The 21,545-nt window shown below is 41.5% G+C and overlaps 1 protein-coding gene across 3 annotated transcripts in view; it reads right to left on the minus strand.

Annotated features, from left to right (window-relative positions):
• Positions 1 to 21,545, minus strand: part of SEMA6A (semaphorin 6A) — a 129,062-nt gene that overhangs the window by 19,114 nt on the left and 88,403 nt on the right. For 2 of the 3 annotated variants that reach the window (XM_007451223.1, XM_007451222.1), the window contains 8 exons: positions 18,774 to 18,905; positions 16,234 to 16,389; positions 13,330 to 13,506; positions 12,818 to 12,958; positions 12,651 to 12,731; positions 10,397 to 10,455; positions 7,942 to 7,962; positions 2,400 to 2,555 (listed from right to left, as the gene is read on the minus strand). In XM_007451223.1, the coding sequence (XP_007451285.1) occupies positions 2,400 to 2,555; positions 7,942 to 7,962; positions 10,397 to 10,455; positions 12,651 to 12,731; positions 12,818 to 12,958; positions 13,330 to 13,506; positions 16,234 to 16,389; positions 18,774 to 18,905 (923 nt within the window). Of the gene's footprint in view, positions 1 to 2,399; positions 2,556 to 7,754; positions 7,806 to 7,941; positions 7,963 to 10,396; positions 10,456 to 12,650; positions 12,732 to 12,817; positions 12,959 to 13,329; positions 13,507 to 16,233; positions 16,390 to 18,773; positions 18,906 to 21,545 lie in introns of all 3 variants that reach the window. The other variant, XM_007451221.1, reaches the window with a different exon arrangement.

Raw genomic sequence — 21,545 nt, forward strand, 5'->3', positions numbered from 1 at the left:
TTCCCAAAAGACAATCGGCCCAGTGAAAAGAGCACCCACCAGAGGCCCGCAGAAACCCCATTAAACTCTTGCATCCCAGGAGGTGCTGCACACCCGGATGTGACATCATTAAGGCACCCACGTCAGGGAATGGAAAGAAGCGAGGGGATCACAGATTGGGTCAAGTTAAAGGACGTAATCATGAGTCAGAAAAGAAACAAGACTTTTCCAACGGAGTAACGCCATCACCAAGTCATACCACACAGTGCTTGGCAAAACAAAAGTTCAAAATAAATCATGAACATTAAACAGAAAAACACTTCAGAGCAAAATGGAAATTAAAATCATAAAAAATCATGACAAAAGGAACATTAAGCTACATTACTTTTTTTATTTTTAAAGTTTCTGCATAACAGTTCATTGTCATTGCCCTATCAAATACACACATAATCCGTTGTCAAAAATGAAGCTCAAATTTGACAGGGCAAGGCAAGGAGTTAATAGCACGAGAACAGTGATCATGTTAAACACCCATGCAATCACCTCTGCCACCATTGTTTGACGATTTGTAGACTGCTTCCAGCTTTGTCAATATTCATAATAAGACCCAAGAGAATGAACAATGCCGAATTTTAAAATGATCTGTCAATGTGTTAATTGGACTCTTTGATAACCTCCCTCCCTCGGGAGAGTTAACGATTGGAGAAAATTCACACCATCCCTCTCAGTGAAGCGAAGAGGAAATGACTGTAACCAACAGCTAGATATTTGGTTGACATATTTAATGCTTTACTGGAAAGGCTGTTTGGTTTTTCAGAAAGTTGCAGTGGGCAAATACAAAGTGATTTTTACTGTGTTGTCTGTTCTTGAGAACTCGGCCAAGACTAACACATCTGCGGTCGGGAGCCACACAGAACAAATAATGGCACATGCTAGGGCTGGTGGCCTGCTGTGATGGTTCTGCCCCGTCACGAATTGGCCTGGTGCTTTCTTGTGATGGTTAAGAGCAGGGATCCCACCAATTTAGAGGCTGCTGAGACAAAAGCCACTTAAAAAAAAAAAGATTGGGGCAGGACATATTAACAGTAAGAAGTTATAGAAGAATAATAAAATCGATTAAGGGGATATATTAAAGAACGAGTTAAGGGACTTCCCTGGTGGTCCAGTGGTAAGACTTCACCTTCAGATGCAGGGGGTGCGGGTTTGATCCCTGGTAGGGGAGCTAAGATCCCACATGCCTTGCGGCCAAAAAACTAAAACAGAAGCAATATTGTAACAAATTCAGTAAAGACTTAAAAAAAAAAAAAAAAAGTTAAAAGGGCTACATCTTCCCATTTTGGGCTTGGCATGTAGCAGCAGAAGGTACGACATTCTCAGGAGATGAGCCGCCAAAAAAAAAAAGATGAAAATTTAGTGTGTGAGTCTGCCTAGCAAACATTCTCTAAAAGTAAAGATGGAAATATGTATACAGAAAAACCCTGGGGGAAGACACGATAGAGACTGTCTTCCAAGGGTCACTGTAGCTGGTCTGCCCTTGAGACTCAAATCTCTGCTTGGATGAAACTCTTCAAAACATATAGAAGTAAACAAGGCTGAATGGGGGGAAACAGCTCGCAACATAACTGAGCTTTTCAGTCTCTGATTTACAAGACTTTTTTGGACAAGTAAAGGCCTCTTTGGTTGCAGCTGCAACTAAAGTAGGATGTGTTACCAGAAGCAGCAAATGGCGAGAAAAGAGATGACATTTCCTGTCTCTAGTTGAGCAAAGAAAGCCAGGGAGAATTTAGGACAGTTCACAGTAGAGTCCCTTTCATTTAGTGCAGCTTCCTTTCCATTTTAAATGCATAGCAATTCTGCTTGATTAAATAACATATTTTTGTTTTAGCTGTTATCCTCTAAGGGCAATGAAGTGCGTCTCAGGACCTCAGCTCTATTCAAATTCAGCACCATGCGAGAGTGAGGGATGCTACCAGCCAGAAAAGACTTAACTCTGCTATTTCTCCATTCACTGATTAAACGGGCTTTTACTTTGATTACATGTACTTGCCAAAGCCCGCACCACATTCCATCCCACTATGGGGGGAAGAGAGGATCCAGAAATCACTGAACGAGCTAAGAGGAGTGGAAAGGGATCTCAGGAGCCAGCATCTGCTTTGGGCCAAGCCATGCCTCTCTTGGGTGGAGGAAGCTTAGAGGATGTGTTATTTGTTTTGTGTGGTTTCTCCTTGGTCAGGGAATCATTGTGGATCAAGCCTAGCATAGAGGATTGGGTTGCAGCCTTTTCTGTGACGCTTTCAATCACAGTGTGTTGGAGGTTCGTTCCTTAAATACTGCTGTGATTCAGCTGGAAGCAGTTCCATAGTCCTCCCCACTTTTCCCTCCCTCTCCCCCCAGAGGAAGCGGTACTTCCAAGGCCTTACCCTTCTTGTCTTGGTGATTATGGGAAGACACTGCCCCCAAAGAGTCTGTGCTGTCAGGTGAATCCTTCCAGTCCAGCATTCCTCCCCTAGACTCATACCCCTCTTGAGCCGCCGAATTGGACGTGGTGGTGCTGGGCAGGAGGGAACTGGAGTGCCCTGTTTTCATCACAAATATAGTTAGGGAAAACATCACCGGAGACACCCGCTTTCCCTTTGCTCAGAGGCCAGGAGGTTGGACACCCACGCTGGCTGTAAAAGACTCAAAGGAGATTGTCCTAGAAATAACAAGACTGGTGGGTAGGATTCAGCAGAAGACCCCTGAGATTGTCCTAGAAATAACAAGACTGGTGGGTAGGATTCAGCAGAAGACCCCTTGAACTTGTAGTTAGAGGATGAAGGGCCAGATCTTGTCTCTGCTGCTTGCTGGGTGAGCCTGAGGGAATCACTTAAGCTCTCTGGGCCTTGTTTGGTTTTCCCTGTGCACGAAGTGGAGATGATGTCGTTTACCTCCCAGTGTTGGAAGGATAAAGTGACATCATGTTGAAAGTACCTAACAGTATCTGACACGTAGTAAGCGCTCAAGAAGTATCAGAGTCCTTCTTTGGTATTCTCATAGCAGCACTAAGGTAGAATGTGTCCATTCTGGGGACAGCATTTGTGACTGATGGGGCAGGTTTATGGTAGTGGATGAGCCTCTGCCCCGTCACAAACAACTCAGCTGCCCTGAGCCTTTCCCATGGAGTATGTGTCTAGTTTTCAGCTGCAGTTCAGCCTCACAGGCATTCCTCTTTGTGGGGGAAGTGACTGCTTTCTAAAGGGATCTGCTCCCACCCCCTCCTTCCTGGAACAGAGGCCTCAACTGCTCCATGTTGTTATGGCTGTGCCTTTTGTGTCTTATTCCAACCAAGTTAGTTTCATGGTTTCATGACTCATACTAGTGAGAGGTGGTTTTTTGAGGCCACACTGACTGATCCAATTCAGATTAGAAAGGGATAGCTTTTTGAGATCCAGAGTGGCCTACCCTAGGATAATGCCAGAGGAAGAATGGCTAGGTTGGGAGTTATGGCAGAAACTGGATGTTTCCTGTGAACACATTTCTAAGCTTCTCCCCCGCCCCCCGCCATCATTCCACAAGGTTAAATGCAGATCATATCTGGTGCTTTGATCTAAGCTGTCACAATGATTTAAAGAAGCCCCACTACCTGTTCTCTCTGGTGGAAATAAAAAATAACCTCTCTGTGATTTTCAAGTAGAGTCTTTGGCTTATTAAAGCATCTTACCTATAGCAGCCTCTTGAACAATTTTTAAAAAGACATCAAGGCAACTACTGTGAATGTGTAATTGGTGCCTTTGGTAGAAAGTAGGACAGATTCACAAGTGGCTCCAGCCTTGGGCTGTGATCACCGCATATGTGATAAATTGATACTAGCCACCAGAAAGAAAGATTATAATGAATGCACTGCATTCTTCTTTTTTACAATTATTATTGGAAGCTGGATTCCTAGGAGACTTTAATACTATAAATTACATACTGTGTATACACACACACACATACACACACGTGTGTGTGTGTATGTGTGTGTAAGAATAAAGTGGGGAAGAGCAAGCAAGCCAAGTGGCTTATCTAAGCTATAGGATTTCCATGGAAGCTCCACACTTGAAGTGTTACCACAAAGCTCTGGTAACATCTAAGAGGCCCCTTTCTGTGTAGAGCTTGTTTGGCTCGTACACAGCTTCAAATATCCGCTTTGTTGCAAATAGTCTAGTTCGCATCCAACTGCTAAAAACCTGTTCATTTAAAAGTAAAGAATTCTTGCGTCTAGACTTTGTTTTTATATTTCTGGGTTTCGCATCTCATCTCCCAATAACTGGTAAGAGAACAAGGGTAGGAAAATTATTAACCTGGAATTGGCAATACAGACTTTCTTTTACTTCCTTTATGCTTATATTGAGGTCTAAAATATAGCCTCTATTTTCTACTCTTGAATTCAACAATGCTCTCATGCAATATACGGTCAACCTAAGAGACTTCAGCACCCAGCCTAAGCAAACAATTAGAAATAGCTTTGCAGGGAGTCAGAAAGGGGGGAAGGAAAAAAAGAAGCCTCTCCTCCAAGTAGCAAGAACTTCTTTTACCTGAATTGATATGCATTTTGAGCACTTTCAATTTAACTGTGTTCAAGGGGCAATTTTATGGTAATGTCCTAAGTATGGTTTAGGGAGAACATTTCTTAATACGGTAATCTAGGGGAAATATATGCCTAAGGGACACATTCTCTGTAGAAAGATTTCCTGGAGCATATGCTGCAAATATATGGAAAACTCATTGGTAATGGAAAGCTATGGCTGTGAGAGGAAATTAATGTGGACCAGATGGTAGTTAGGTAGGAAAATGTTTCACACAAATGTGAGAAATCAGCTCCTGCCTATTGCTGAAGTGTTAGTCTCATACCCACCACATCTCCATATTCTACATGTAAATCTAGAGAAACCATGCATCTGATGTACTCAAATGGAGAAAAAAAAAATAGAGCAGCATGAGGTTTGTAATCTTTTAAACTTACGCTTGAGGACAGGCAATGTGTGTCACGGGTGAAGCAAACAGTCGGAGAAAGCAATGCCTGATTCTCAAGAATTTTAGAACTACCATGTAAAAGCACCATTAAGCAGCCATCCTTAGTTTGAAATCAAAGAGGTGTATTATTATTACCTCTCCAACTGTTAAAAGGAAATCACTTATATTCCTTCTTAGAATCTGATTCTACAGGCTATATTGTTTTTGTGCATTCCCTAAGAGACTGTAACCAAAATAATGCTACAAAAATAGGCAGTCGTTTGTGGATATGGTATTACATGTCAACAATTTGGAACCTATAATTTTGTCTTGTTAATCCAGTATGAAAAGTCATATTATAATCAATGGAGCTTATGGTGTATTATTCTTATAATATACAAAGAAACAGATTTAAAAAGTTAACTTTAATATGCATCATATTGTTTCTCTATATCTACAAGTCTTTGTAATTCTAGAGGTTAGAGATCCTTCAAACTACTCTAACCTATTAGCAATGATTGTACCCAGTTAGACACAGAAGAGACACTAAATCAATACAAGAGAGGATGAGAGAAGGAAGATAATCAGGGTCCAATTCACTAAAAAAGGGTTCTTGTATATGTAAGTGGTGTTGCACAGAGCTTTTGCCACACAGAGAGTCTGCATGGTTTACAGAACGATCCCTTTTTCAGAGTTAGGCAGTTCTGGTTCTGCGGGTCACCCTATGAGTCTGTACCCAGCCACTGAACTTTTTATGGGAACATGCAAAGGACACAGCTAGACACAGTGGGTGCATTTTGGACTTTGGGGTTGGCTTCCTAGTCTACATCCATGCTCATAAACACAGCAATTTGCTTTTTTCTTTGATGGTTCAAATATAGCACCTAATCCAGTGCCTGGCACATAGTAAGCACTAAACTAATGTCTGCAAATGAATGAGTTAAATCTCTTCTAGGTTTATTAGCTCCAAAATAAGCATCTCTTGCAGTAGTTTGTGAAAAGAGAGTCTCCTCTGTTTTTGTAAGTACTGTCTGGACCAGCCCTCATGTTGATGGTCAGTTAATCATCTAACCCCTTCACACCCAGGAGAAATTGAGCCTGAAATGGACAGGATCATTAGTTGAAAGGAAAATTCCAACTCTTCTTTAGTTTCATCACGGAAACCACTGACCCAGCGAATGGGCATTGTTCTTTAAAGTGTTAACATGGAGGAATTAATAAGTTCCTTTCCTTTTATAAAGGCAGTAAGAGAAATCCATAAATTGAAGAGTGATTTTTGTTCATAAAGAGCATCCCATGGTTTAATTATTCTATCTATAGGAGAAATTACCTGGGAATTAAAATTGGCCGTAGTACTATTGAGGAATGCTGGGGTTACTGGTTCAGTTAGATTCAAGACCTGGATTTCTCAATATCTGATAAAGATTATTCAATTATAGGAGATGATTGCAAAGTACGATATTGGAGAAGTGCAGATGCGAAGTGGGTTCTCTTTGTGAAGGGCAAGCTAAGCTAGATGACACTTGCCTCCTGAGAAGTGTTTCTTCCAGCTGTTGGTGTTTGACATTCTGGCTTGAATCATAGATGAGAGAATGGTAAAGGTGGATGAATTCAGTGGGCTCATCTACTCCATGCTGCCTCACTTCACGATAGGAGAAACCGGGCATTGTTTTCCCTACCTGCACAGCCCCAGTTTATAAGATAGTCTTCAGGACTTTCAAAGAGGCTTTTTATTTATGCTAATTAGACACAGGAGTGAGAGTTTCCACAGAGCTATTAGATGCATTTGTAGCCATCTTGAACTATTTTTTTGAATCCTGAATCCACCTTGCTTTCTTTTCTTCCCTCTTTTTTTCTTTTCTTTATTTTGTCCCCTTCCTCTATTACCTACCTCTACATTTAAAGACTGACCTGGAGCTGTTATTGTTACGTGTCTTAAACATAAAAGTTATAAAATGTGTATCAGTGAAGCTTGTAGTCCCCATTATAATGCAGAAGCTTAAATCTCCCATTACATATATGTTGTTCATTATCTTTAAAAAACACATGAATAGTTTACCTTAATAAACATTTGGGGAGGCTTTGAGAAATGGAACTGGAACATTTCAACTACTGTTTAACTTTTCTTATAAAGAGCTCAGAATAGTCTGTTTATGGACTTAATGGCTTTGTTTAGTATAGTGTCTGTATATTTCAGAGCAGGAACAACGGGGTAAAAATCCTGTTTGCACATCATTTCCACTGCGTCACTCTTCCTTGTATACATTTAAAGACGTTTCACTGAAGATAGGTCTACATATTCATACTCTTCGTGTGATTAAATTTCGATGGCTATATTGGAAAGTTTTGCCTAAGAAGAACTTAGTACCTGCACTCTGTATAGATTTCCCTGCAGAAGGTATTGTTCTGAAAGTCAGCATTTTGGGGAATGATACTATCAGTTATCAGTTAAGGAGCTGCGGCCTATGAGTTATAAGCACTATTCTTTTATCTTGGATGTACTTATGTCCAAAAGCAATTTCTTCTCCCTCAAGAACTCATTAAATGCATTCACCAAATTCCCTAAGGTTGGCATATTTCATGTTCTGTGGATTAAAAATGTAGGACTCATTCTCACATGTCAGTTGTCTCATATATGTAGAGTTAATTTTTGAAGCATCGTGAAATCTATGAATAATTTTAGTGAATTGGGGCCCTGAAGTAGCAGAGAATCTGGTCCATGATGTTTAGGAATGAAGATTATAAACTACCACAGGATGAATGGCTTGAAGAATAAAAAAAACAACAACCCGTGAACTGACCATATACTGTGTTGTAAGACATTTCATGATCTGGTAGAGGAGTTGAAATGTCTATAAAAAATAATGAGAATTTAAAAATTAATTGAAAAAGAAACGTAAAATTCGAAAATACTCAAGAGGTTTAGTGAAACAGGATTTCTCAAATATATTTCCACTGCTATTAAATTATGAGTAATATCTTCCTTACCATTCAGTGCCACGAAGGAATCTGAAAGACAGAAGGGAGGAGTAAGTTACTTAACATTTAACACTCTGCTCAGTGTGACTTCCGTAATAAGTGGGAGTGAGCTGGTACAGAGCTGTGCTAACATACGACCCCCAATACTGAGTAAGTGCTTTTTACTTTCTGCTTGTAATAGAAGATGCTTCGTATTTGCTTGCGTATTTACGAATGCTTCGTATTCATATCCTTATACTATCTCTTTCCCAAGTGAGCTTCCTCAAAGTCATGCCTTTGTTGCCAAGAGGCAGAGAAAAAGCAAGTTAGTGGAAGGAATGGTAACTGCGATTATATGTAAGCCGTACGCCATACAGAGGGATGTGTATGTGGATAAAGTGAGTGACATCTGGACCACACTTACAAAGCACTTTTTCTTTACATTCTCTCTCATTTCATCCTCCCAACCATGCTGTGAGCAACTGTCCAATATCACAATGTTCTGAACTCAGCAGGGGTTTTAGTTAGGAAATTAACAAAAATAAAAATCACACATACAGGCAACATATATTTGTGTGTGTGTGTGTGCACGCGCGTGCCCCCGCTGTGTGTCTGGGTCACGTCACTTGTTCACTCAGCCTGCTACTCAGCCTCTGACGCTGGCTCTTTATGGTTTCCTCATTTCCCCTAAAACTCCTGTTAAAGAGTCATTGTGTACCAAATATCTAAATCCTTTGAATGTTTGTGTGTGACTAGATATGTCTGACAGAAGTAGGTCATGCTCCAGTGGGCGCCCAGGAGCAGAGAAGCCACTAGGAAAGGCATTACCTCCTGCCCGGAGCAGGCACCCTACGTGCCTCAGCAGGAGTGGGGGTCGAGTTACGGAGCACACGAAAACACAGAGGCTTGACCACTGAGACGGAAGAGTAAATCACTGGCCTGGGGCCTGAGGGTCTGCCCTGCGCTCTGCCTGAGGACCCAGGCGTGGTGTAAGCCTGCTGGTGTAGTGGATGCTCTAGAGAGCCAGTAACACTTTCACATTTTTCATATATTTACGTATTCAATCCAAATTGACACCCCTATTTTTCTAGATGCCTATATCATCGAATCATAAAAATATGGAGAAAATTATTCACTAAAAACAGCTAATTAAGTTCACTCAGACACACATACCAACCGAAACCTGTTTCCCTAAAAATGGGACCATAAGGCACCAACATGATCAAGATCCACCAAATCAAACATCAAATTGTTTCATTGCAGACACATAGCAGATCTTTTGGGCTCCGGATGTGCAGGCTCTGCGGCCATGGCTCACGGGCCTAGCCGCTCCGCGGCATGTGGGATCTTCCCGGACCGGGGCACGAACCCGTGTCCCCTACATCGGTAGGGGGAGTCTCAACCACTGCGCCACCAGGGAAGCCCCCTATGCTAATTTCTTAATTCAGATTTTGTGTGTGAAGACATACGAAGCTTTTTCCGGTATATATTTGCAAACAAACAAACAAACAAACAAACAAAATATGACCAAGAATTTGGAGATGAGGCTCTGTGGCCCTATTTATTTGATTATGTCTGTTCTCTAGAACATGGCTCAAAGATTTAAAGTTATATCCATGATTTTCATTAAATATCACACACAAATCAAATATCAGAAGTAATATAGTTTCATTCCCTTAGGAGCTATTTTTGGTGCCATTCTGAATACAGGCTTCTTGAGATTTATCACATACAACATTTAAAACATGGCAAACTAAATGTTTTCCAAGAGTATGGCATTATTCTCTAAATTAGCATTAATAAAGCATTTTCAGGAGAATATTGATATTAATCAGATCACTGGACAACTGGGCAGACCTTTGACCAGGATCCTTTATATAAAGTTCTAACTAAAACGTTGGCATGTAATAACTTTTGAAATGACCTCTGAGATTAGTATAGTAGGTCAGTTCTTATAAAAAGGTTATTTTGAGTCACCTTGTATGTAGTGGGTTCTTTCTGAAATTTTTTTCTACTGCAAATGGTAATAAACATAAATCTAATTTAAAAAATAATTTTGTTAATCGAGATGTTCAAGAGAAATAAAATAGTCCCATTCAATTAAAAAGCTAGAGTACAGTGATCAGTCTTTTTATTATTTGGCTGAAAATTATGGCAATAACATATCTTTAAAAACAACAAAACTGGTTTTAAATGGAAATGCTGATGTAACTTACTGCTCTGCTATCGTAGACATCCTCTAGAGTGAATTTGTTCCACAGCATTATGATAAGGAAATAGGTGCCAGCACTTATGGCAACACCATTGGCAACAGAGGCTTCAAAACACACTGTTTTCTTTGATATTTAGGTGATTTCTGTTATTTATGCATGTTTTAGAGGCAGCTGCACTCAGTTTCACATGTGGTGTCATGTTTCTAGGCCAGTCTATAAAAACATCTTTTTTTATAGAATAAATATCCAAATGGATAAAAAGCTCTACTTACTGTGACAGTCTCCCAGGCCATCTGTATTGCCATGCTCTATGTCCTGTTCAAAAGTCAGTCTTCCAAAAAAAAGGAGGGAAGAGAAGAAAGATAGACACAAATTCAATGATACGAGTCTATTGCAGGATGCATCTTAAGTTTCACTAAAGCAACTAACACAGTTTGATAAATTGAGTGACAGGTGCCAAAAAAGTAGGTAACAGCTCGAAAGTTTATCTCCAAAACTTACAGAAATGCGTCCTTTGTGAATCTCCCAAGAGAAGCCATGTTTTAGACAGGTAATTCAGGTATTATTCAGGGAGTTAATTAGTTTGTGGATTACCTGTATCACTCCTTGCCTCGGATGCCCTGAGCATTTCTTAAATATCTAAGTTTACATGTTAACACACACTCCTTACATAAGTGATACAGACGTCTCTAAATTAGAAAAAAAGTATTTTCCTCTCTTTGGCCCCAACTCTTGCCTTCCTAGACCTTTATCTGTTTCTTTGCTTAGAAGTAGCTTTGTATAACAAAGTGTTCAAATGGTCAGTGGATATGTGGGACCCTGAGAGGATGGACGTGGCGGCGCATTTTGCTGAGACCACTCAGGTGTTCCGTTCACGCCTGCCCCAGGCCCAGTCCTCAGGAGTATTGCCGTCATGCTGCTCTATAGCCTCCCTCTTCTTATACGGTCACCTTTGGGCTGTATAAACTGTTAACACCATTCATGAGATCAATCCTAATAGAATGTATTTTGATTTTTAAATCAGCACACTGGACTACTCCAGAGGAGTCTTGTCCTTTTTGGGGGGAACTTTGCGCTTCTTTCTACACCATAACTGAAACTCCTGTTTTGTAACTGCCTTCAGAGTTTACTTATGAGCCATATAGGAAAACTTTTTGGAAAGTCACACCTTGATCTAATAATGCACCATCTTTGTTTTCCACTGTTTTTGTGTTGTATTAGAAATCAAATTCATCCTCAAAGGCTAAAGATTTCTCGTGGTAATGAAAGCCAGTATGCACCAGGCCCTGAAGGCCACTTTCCAAAGAGAGTTCCACATGTTTTGAACAATGAAATGTTCTCATGTTGACTTTAAAATGATTCTTAAAAATCAGTCTTCCTACTTTTGGTCACACCTTGACTAAGGAAAGGAGATAGGTCATTTCTCAGCTTCCCTCACTGTGCATTGTGATGCTTTCTCCTTCCCTTCAAGGTTCCGGTGAAAAGATGCAAAGCTTTAACACTGTAGTAGGTCAATATTGCTACTCACAAAGTTGATCTAATAATAAATGGTGAGTCAACCCTTGGCATTAGTCAGATTTCCAGGTCAGACTTGATAGTTACCATTAGTTCTGTATATGGAAATACTTTCCCTCAAATTATTCAGGTGGTCATCAGATATGCCCTCCTGTCTGTTGACTAGCTATTCTCAAATGGGAGAGGAGGCTCAGAGTGATGTGAGGACCATTCTTTTCGCCCTTTAGATCAGAGGAAGTTGAAGAAATGGCTACGAAAGAACTGTGCTGCCATCTGGCACTTTCCCTGAATTGCCATAACCTGTCAAGGACATGCGTTGAATATTTTTCCAAATGTCACTTTGGATTTCACATCCACTGAAGTAAAAGCATAAAACCTTTGAGCTAATACCATCCAGGCGTTTAAAGTCAGGGTAACAATTCTAAGCATCAAAATCACATGCATGGCAGACTAGCTTGATCTAGCTGATCTGCTGGGGAAACGCCAAGAATTGATTTTACTACCTAATGAGTAATAGGGTCAACTGTTCTTCAGTGCAGGGGAGAGGTTTATTGCATGTATACACTGTGCTTGCAGTACAAATGCATTGCTTAACAAATGCTCGGCAGTTTCTTCTCAGCCCTGGATGGTCAATTAGAAAGAGCCAGTTTTGCTATGGCTGGACAAACCACATCACTAATCTAATTGGTACCCTCCTGCTTCCTTTCTCTGCTGTTCTTGCACTGTGATGATCAAGGCATGTACCATCTTGTCCCTCTCTCCAGGGAATACTTAGAAGTCCACTGTGTTGTTTCTCTCTGTTTTTAATTAGTCTGAGGATGGATGATTAATCAATTGGAAATCTGCCACGTGATGTTGGGTTGTTCTATGAAATGGGAAAAGGAGGGAGAACGGCCGGCAGTCGTATTGATGAGGTTTGTGCACAGAAGGCTGAGTGGCGGTGGTGTGTGTGAGCGCAATTAATTGTATGTCTAGGCCGCTTTATACTCTCCCACACTTTGGGCTCCTTACCTACTGCCAGGTGACAGATGGGCACAGGCACCTCCTTCCTTTACCCACCCACAGTAGGGGTCTCTGGAAGCGATACAGGTTCTGTAGGAAGAGGATGACTGTGAGCTACCTAGGACTCTTTTCTAAGCACTGTGGACTTTCTAATGATCAATGAGGCAAATACATACTTTTTGCACTTCCCATGTCGTTCACACCGGCCAAGGGGAACCTTTATCACACAAGTGGAAAATGCAACATACAGAGAGCTGCTTGCTTTGTCCAGTTGCATGCCCATAATCCTCTTGTCTTCTACTCCATCATAGCTGCACCTAATTTTATAAGGCAGGATAATATCATTCATAGTCTCTCTTGGGTCAGTTCTCTCTTTCCTGCCACCACCCTTACACCCCACCTCCCAGCGCACAAGGTCAGATCTCTTAATCTGATCCAACTGAACGGGAAACAGAACCTTATGTGTGCACCCATACACATACACATAAACACACAGTGTATGTGTTTATATAAACACTCACATTATTAGCAAGGAGAAAATAATGCTTTTAATGTATGAAAAGATTTTTACCAATAATACTAAAAGTCACCTAAGTGCATAAAATCTAAGTCTGCCATGATTTCTCTGAATGGAAAAGATAATAAAGTAACAGATAGTTACTAGGAAAGAACCAAACATTCTACGCACTTTTCAGGGTTGTAGACGCTCATCTCCTCCAGGAAAAGGCTGTCATTTAGGAAACCACTGTTTCCCATCCTGGCCAAGAACTTCAAGATGATTCCTTTCTCTGATCCCAGGAAAACCACAGTGTGATTCTGATATGGCCCAGCAGCGGTGTCCACCGCAATTTTGGTCAGGCGGTATCTAAAATGACAGGATCACATTTTTTAATCTCTTTGTTGGTCTTTCATTAAAGTGTCCCCTTTTCCACTTCAAACAATTGGGATAGAGCTTTCTAGTAATAACCTCAAGAAAAATATATGCATATAAATAATGCTCTCAAGCTGTTCTGCTCCTTTATTTCCATATGTAGAGCATTAGTATGGCTCCAAGGGGAGGAAAGAGGTATGTATGTGTGGAGGCCAAGTTACATAATAAATACGTAGCCATCACCATCTGAAACCACTCAGCAATTATCCCTTCCATGAACAACAAGGAAAGACTGACGTCTGCTGTGAAGAGGGGAAGAAATAATAAGTGAATTCATTTAATATTTCGCAATGCAAAGTACTAACCACTGTGCGATCACAGCTAACATTTCACTGAACACTGAAAAGAAAAGCAGCGGCTACCATTTTTCCATACTCTTCCTCTGAGGTGCCAAGACTTGTCAACAAATTGTCAGACTGGAAAGCTTTCTGATTGTGTGCAGAGGGGTAGAGAGTTCTGAAGGATGGGGAGGTAGAGTGCTAATGGCAATATTAATAAACAAATGGATATACAAGCCAAACAAGATCCACCTAAAGCCAAAGGTGAAGGGCATTAGTCCTATTGCCTGCCTAGATAAGTCCTATCGGGCATGCTCCTTCTCTGAAATCCCATAGCTGTTCAACACTCCGCTCTCCTTAAGCATCATGGCAGGAACCAGGAAACATGGACTCTTCTGCAAGTTACATACCGTGGTTTCCATCTTATTGGCAAGAGCCATTATAGTATTGGGTTGGCCAAAATCTGCCTTCGGTTTTTAAGTAAAAATAAAAGACACATTTTCCATTTTCACTGAACAACATATTCACCCTTTTGTTCCACTACCTTCTGCCATATTTCAGGCAACTTCATAATTCCATCTTTCCAAAACTTTTAATCTTTTTTGAGCATGGAACTGTTCCAGGTGCCTTTTACAGTCTTCCAGGGAATTGAAATTTTTCCATTAAGAGAACTTTGTAAAGACCCAAATAAATGGAAATCCAAAGGTGCAATGTCTGGTCAATACAGCGGATGAATCAGAACCCTGGCCAAACCATAACAGTTTTTGCCTGGTCATTGAAGAAACACGCGGTCTTGCATTATCTAATGCATCATATAATTCTGGACGCTTTTCATCAAGTGCTGTGTTCAGTTGGTCTAACTGGGAGCAGTAATTGTTGAAACTGTTTGGTTTTCCGGAAGGAGCTCATAATAGAGGACTCCCTTCCAATCCCACCATGTATGCAACATCACCTTCTTTGTATGAAGACCGGCCTTTGGTGTGGTTGGTGGTGGTTCATTTCGCTTGCCCCACGATCTCTTCCATTCCACATTATTGTACAGTATCTACTGTTCATCACGCGTCACAATTTGTTTCAAAAATGGACCGTTTTCATTACATTTAAATGGAGAATCGCATGCAGAAATATGGTCAAGGTTTTTTTTGCTTAATTTAGGTGGAACCCAAACATCACAGCGATTAACATAACCAAGCTGGGGCAAATGATTTTCAACGCTTGATTTGGATATTTTGAGTATGCTGGTTATCTCCTGTGTGGTATAATGTTGATTGTTCTCAGTTAATGTCTCGATCTGATAGCTATCAACATCAACTGGTCTACCCGACCGTGGAGCATCGTCCAGTGAGAAATCTCCAGCACGAAACTTCGCAAACCACTTTTGACAGGTTCGATCAGTCACAGCACCTTCTCTATACACTGCACAAATCTTTTCTGGCATTTCGGTTGTGTTTTCACCTTTCTTGAAATAATGCAGCATAATATGCCAAAAATGTTGCTTTTTTTCTTTCATCTTCAGTATTAAAATGGCTACACAAAAATTCACTGCTTTTCATAAGTCTTTTTTAAAACGCACACTGATATGACAGCTGTCACATACAATCTAACAAAATTGCTTTGAATGAAGTTAAAGACAACTAAGTTCTACTAGAGCCATCTTATGGAAAAAACTGAATGAACCTTTTGGCCAACCCACTACTTTAATATCTTTCAATAAAGTCACTGTTTAAAAATGGTGGTAAAGTTAATTAACATTTTGTTTGATGACTGCCAAAACTGGATGGTACTTGGGAAAGCCTGTTGAACTGTTTGGCAATAAGCCCTAAATAAATATGAGAAGGAGGAGTATTTAATGCTGTCACAGATTTCTAATCAGCTATCCCTTCTCCGTTGGCCACCACTCCAGACAACAAATGCTAAAGTATGAACCCTTCTTGCTGGTATACTTGTGCAAATGCTCCGTTACTCCATGCTCCGTATGACAGCTAACAATCTAGGGACAGTGCTCGGATGACATCTGCAGCATGTTTTGCAACCATATCCAACCAAACAGGTATCTACATCCATTGACTGATTCTCATCACTGCTCCTCTACTCTTAACACACGTGGGATGAACAGGCTAACGCAGAAGGAGATATCTTTGTTTCTCTAATTGCCGGCAAGTGTCCAAAGAGCCTGAAACTATCTGAACTGTGTTCACTGGGAATGTGGTCATGGGGCTTGGTGGCATCCACCCATGTGCCCGGGACTTCACAGCTGAATCAATGCCCAGGATAAGAGAAGATGTTTGTGGCATTTCAAATTGTGATCCACTGATGATAGGTTCTGTAAGCATGGGAAGGAACAGGGGGAATCCAGTGAGGACATGGTTTGCTTGACACCCACCTGACCATCGTCCTCAGGAACCATGGCTTGTTGATGATGGAGGGCACGGCCTCATCCATGAGCGGGTGCGTTTTGATGAAATTCAGGGTATCGTCAGGAAATTCATTGGAGGTTGCATATTTTTCTAAGGAGGATGAGCCAGCGCAGCAACCTGGCCTAAAAAGAAACAAAGGGAGGGGGCTTATGTCATGCTTTATGGCAAATTCTTTGAATGAACTCCTTCTCTGTGCATATTGCATGAGGGAGAATATACCGTAGGCTGAGAAGAGGAAGCTGAACAATGCATAATGCCACCAAAAAATATGCTTAGATTTCCTCAGGGCCACCTCCTCACTCCATAGAGAAGCCTGAGCCAGGACAGTTCAGCCTTGGCTGGGAGCAGCTTGGCTTCCCCGCCAGAAGCACAAACCCACCCCATGAACAGTGATGGAGCTTGAAACAAGTGAGGGTTTGGTTTGCACGTCTCCGGGACCGCTCTATCTGTCTTAAAACACGGCTAGAGGGCTTCCCTGGTGGCGCAGTGGTTGAGAGTCCGCCTGCTGATGCAGGGGACATGGGTTTGTGCCCCGGTCCGGGAAGATCCCACATGCCTGTGAGCCACGGCCGCTGAGCCTGCGCGTCTGGAGCCTGTGCTCCACAACGGGAGAGGCCACAACAGTGAGAGGCCTGCGTACAGGAAAAAACAAAACAAAACAAAAAAAAAACACTGCTAGAATTTCTGCAGGCATTTGCTCCACAAAAAGAGACAATTGGGCTGACATTTTCAGAAATGTAGAAAACGAAGGCGTTCAAAAAGCTGCCAGCCTTACGTACCTGCTAGACTCAGTATAACCATCTCTCATTTACTAGGGGGTCAGAGAACATTTGGGTTTTGTTTTTTATTGTTTTTGTTTGATTTGGGTAGGTATGAAAAGCCATTTACACTGAAATTCTTGCCTGAAAAGGCATTTCTAAAATTTCTGAACAATGACACTGAAAATCCATTTCTAAAAGAAATTATATGGTTTTAGGAGTCAAGGGCACATCTCAGCAAAGTCAGACCAGGGAAACACCGGCTCCAGTCTTATCCAGACACCTGCTTGGCCCACTGGTGCAGGTGAGAAAAGTGGACCCTGACAACACTGGCAGGGTCTAGCCCCAGGCACACGCTTTCATGGCACTAACCCAGCCAGTGAAAGCGCCCAGGTATCTGTAAGAGAGACAGGCCAGCACGTGGAAGGATGAAAGCAAACATGCTGCCACCAGTAGAAAGTCACTTGAAGTATGTGTCCTGGTGACGGCTGAGTGACACCATCTTTCGATACTCAGGGGAGCATATTACATAAGTACTCCCTGAAACCTGATCCCTTAAGCTTAACTCCCCTTCCTGCTTACCTGGAAGGTAGCTAAGAATCCTAGGCAATGACTTAGAGAATCTATCTGAGGTTGCCAGGGTATGCTTTTTACACCTAGTCTGCTCTCCATAAATAACAGAGAATGCACATGCCATTTAATTCAGGGGATGAAAATGGATGAATTGTAGGGGTTTCTCCCATGGGTACAGTGTTTCATATTATCTAAGTTAGTTCAATTAAGTGAATTGGGCTGGGTATTTTGTGTGGGGGATTGGATGTCGGAGGAGAGAGTTGGAAACCAAGAAAGTTTAGAAGACACTGGGTTTCCTTCCACAAATTAAGTGGAGGAAGCCGAACACACAGGGATGTTTCTATATAACTTAGATTTCGAATGCTGTGATGGGAGGTATGCAGTGTGTGCCACATAAACAGGGTAGGCACAGGGCTGGGAGGGAGTTTCATCCTGTCCCAGTTAGGAGGAATGAGTTAACTGGTTTAGTGTGAGGATTTGATAGATATTCCACAGGACCAAAAGGTCTCTGTGTTGTCTCTCAACAATAGGTTCCTCATGAAAGCACTTCTGGGGCACATTTGGGGGAGGGGAGAATCAACAGTGCATCTGGACCCCAAGCAGACCAGAACCTGACAGACCAGAGACATCCTAATAATGGTCCATTGTACCTGCTGCCCTTGGCCCAGAGTCCGGGATCAGCTCTGATCCAGTCTAGTCACAAATTCCAGGGAACACCATTTATACTTTACATTTTTTTAAGGCTGAAAGACATGGGTCTCTGAAAAACTGAAGAGAAGCGGGGAGGGGCGGTGGAAATCATCTCCCCAGAGATGTGAACTTGCGCAACTCACTTTACACCTCTCTGGGCCTCAATTTCGTCAGCTATAGACCATTGGGGCCGCTGGACCAGATGATTCCTGTCATCCTAGGATTGCATTGGATAATCCACAGATAGAGAGTCTAAGCAAAAGACAAGAGAGTCACTGTTTTGAATACAACTGTAGGTAATTTGGGGTTTCGGTTAAGGGAATGAAGGCAAACGGCCTCACCGGCCTTTCTGTTGTGTTGGCATTTGTATCTGCGTGGCCAGCATGGAAGGCACTAGTGTGCAGTTTATAAGATGCTTATTATCAGGGGAGCAAATGGCACCATTTCTAGAAATTCAAGAAAGCCGTATAAATATTTGCACATACCTAGGCTTAGGCACTCGTTCATCAGGAACTGGTGTCCACGTGGAATCTGGAGACTTCTGTTCTTTGAATCTCCCAGTAAAAACAATGGCGACATCATGCATGTCATAGGCACACACTGCAGACCCGGGGATGCTGCAGTAGGACATTTCACACAAAGTGTTATTCACGCAACAGTCACGCATGCAGTTTGGAAAATATACTCCAAAGTAACTTTCCTAGTACGGGCAGGTGAAATTTAATGTTCGCATCCTGAACACTAGAAATTTAAGGGATCCTAGCGCATAAGGAGAATGTTTCTGTGACTCAAATTTTCATCAGTGGCCTTAAAGAAAGGGCTACTTACAGCAGAATCATAGAGGAAAATCTCATTATGTCTTGTGTCTGGCACTACTTTTGTTTATAAAAGAGGAATGGGCGAGCTGGTGATTTATAAGTTTCATGAATTCCCTGAAATTATCAGTCTTTTAACCAAAGATAAAATGTTTGGACAACATTCTGCATCTCTAATACTGGTGAAAATTTGAAGTAAAAGTGCCCCTACTGTTCACATATTCCTTCTTTGAATTTGGTTCCTCAAGCCAAGGACTTCAGGAGTGAGGATGTATGTGTGAGGAACCCAGCCATATTTTATGTTAGTCACTGTACGTTGCAAAGTTTACTTCCTGTTTATTTGCATAAGACTAAACAATTTAAATCTCTAAAGCACCAACACTTTGCAAATAAAAAGCTCTATTAAGTGCTAAATAATAATAATGACAGTAATCTCTACCTATAATGACATTCTTGCCTGGCACTCCTAGAAGGATTTTGGGATTTTTTTTTTTTTCATCAGTGGTGAACAGACATGAATTATTCATTCATCTAGGTGCACTGCTTAAACCCATGTTTGTTTTTGACTATGGTCGTTCCTTGATTTTGATCAAATAAATTTCAGCCACTGGCTGGCCAACAGTTTTAATCAGGCTTTGAGGTAGTGGGTCACTGCACACAGAAGCATCCAGGGCAAGACACAAGCACTTTGCAGCATGAACATCATCCAGGGAGAAAGAATGATTTAGTCCTGACTTTGCAGATGTTGAAAGGATACGGAAATCACTTCATATATGATTAGGAGAATTTTATGCCATCTTTAATTTCATAACACAGTTATGAAGTATTACTAATAAAGCAAGAAATAGGGAGAGGATTAGGTGGCAGGATGAATTTTTTTTTTTTTTTTTGCGTTTACTGGGCCAGACGCGCAGGCTCAGCGGCCATGGCTCACGGGCCCAGCCGCTCCGCGGCACGTGGGATCTTCCCGCACCGGGGCACGAACCTGCGTCCCCTGCATCGGCAGGTGGACTCTCAACCACTGCGCAGGATGAATTTTAAAGTATGTAGCGTGTGGGGTGTGTGTGTGTGTGTGTGTGTGTGTGTGTGTGTGTGTTCACAGTATTGAGTCTATATATTATAAAGACAATGATCCCCATTTGTTTTGAAATTTCAGAACCCCCAGCATTATTTAATTTTGTAAGACTCTCTCCACATCTCGCTTTCCTAAAAGTAAGAGGTGTACCCATTTGCCTTAAATATTAAAAATAGGATAAATATTGAAGTATTTTATGAGGCACTTCCTAACAACTAAAGATACCCTAGGGTTTTATAATCTTCCTAAGGTTATACTCATTTGTAAATCCTTTCTTTTTCCTTCCCTGCTTTATTCCCTCCCTCTCTTCCCATCTTCTGTTCATTCAGCATATATTTATGGAATCCCTAATCTCAAGCAGTGAATGTCAATAAATAAGGGCATTCTGCTCTCAGGTGACTCACAGTTCAGTGTGTAAGAAAACAACAGCAAAAATAACAACAATAACAAATATTCCTGGTAAAAAGAGGTATGTGCAGGGTTCCATGGGAGGCAGCTGGAGCCGCGGCTTGGAGCATTCCCGGGGGTTCAGTGGGCAAACAGACGTGGGTTGGGTGGGCAGACCTGGCAGAGAGCAGGGCATGAGCAAGCTCCAGTAAGCCCTGTGCACCGGAGGAGGAGCCTGTTGTGCCTGATCATGAGGGGGCCTGCATGCTCTGCCGTGGAAGCTGGGCTTTATCCCCCAGGGCAAAGAGGAGCACCTAAGGGATTTGAAACAACCTGACATGATGAAGTGTGCATGTGTGGAGGATCCCGTGGAGAGGGATGAAACCAGAGGGAGTAAAACAAGAGGGACTATAATTTATATATGAAAACTGGTATGCATATCTTTGCCATTTCCTGATTTTACTAAACAGATATGGTTTCTGAGACTGCATTAGCACGCACTAATTGAATGTTTCCTAGGGCCCTTTTAAGAAAATTCTTTAAATGGGAGTATACATAATACGCAGGAATCTACTACTCTATTGTAATCATGAAGTGACTCACCCTCTCAAAAAACATACATAAAAATTAGAAGTGTGCTCTGAAACTCCACTGGCACCTACATTCTGTGTTCCAAAATAGTATTCTTTTTCAACACTACTAGATACATCGGTTCCAAAGTATGAGCAGTCAAGGCCTGAATTTTTTTATCTTTTCTATTCTCAAGTCTAAAAATTCCTTCAGATGGTTGCAGCTTATTTAAACCTAACTCAATACTTCTTGCTGCAATATGGGTTTATGTTTTCATATCTCTTCAGTGGGAACTCTTGACTCTTGCCCTCCATATAATTGGGGAACATTATTTCATCTTTCAGCTAGCTCTGTTCTGGGCTCTACCCAATTCTTTTTTTTTTTTTTTTTTTTTTTTTTTTTTTTTTTTG

Source organism: Lipotes vexillifer, unplaced genomic scaffold, assembly GCF_000442215.2.
Source record: "Lipotes vexillifer unplaced genomic scaffold, Lipotes_vexillifer_v1.1 scaffold91, whole genome shotgun sequence".
NCBI lineage: Eukaryota > Metazoa > Chordata > Mammalia > Artiodactyla > Lipotidae > Lipotes > Lipotes vexillifer.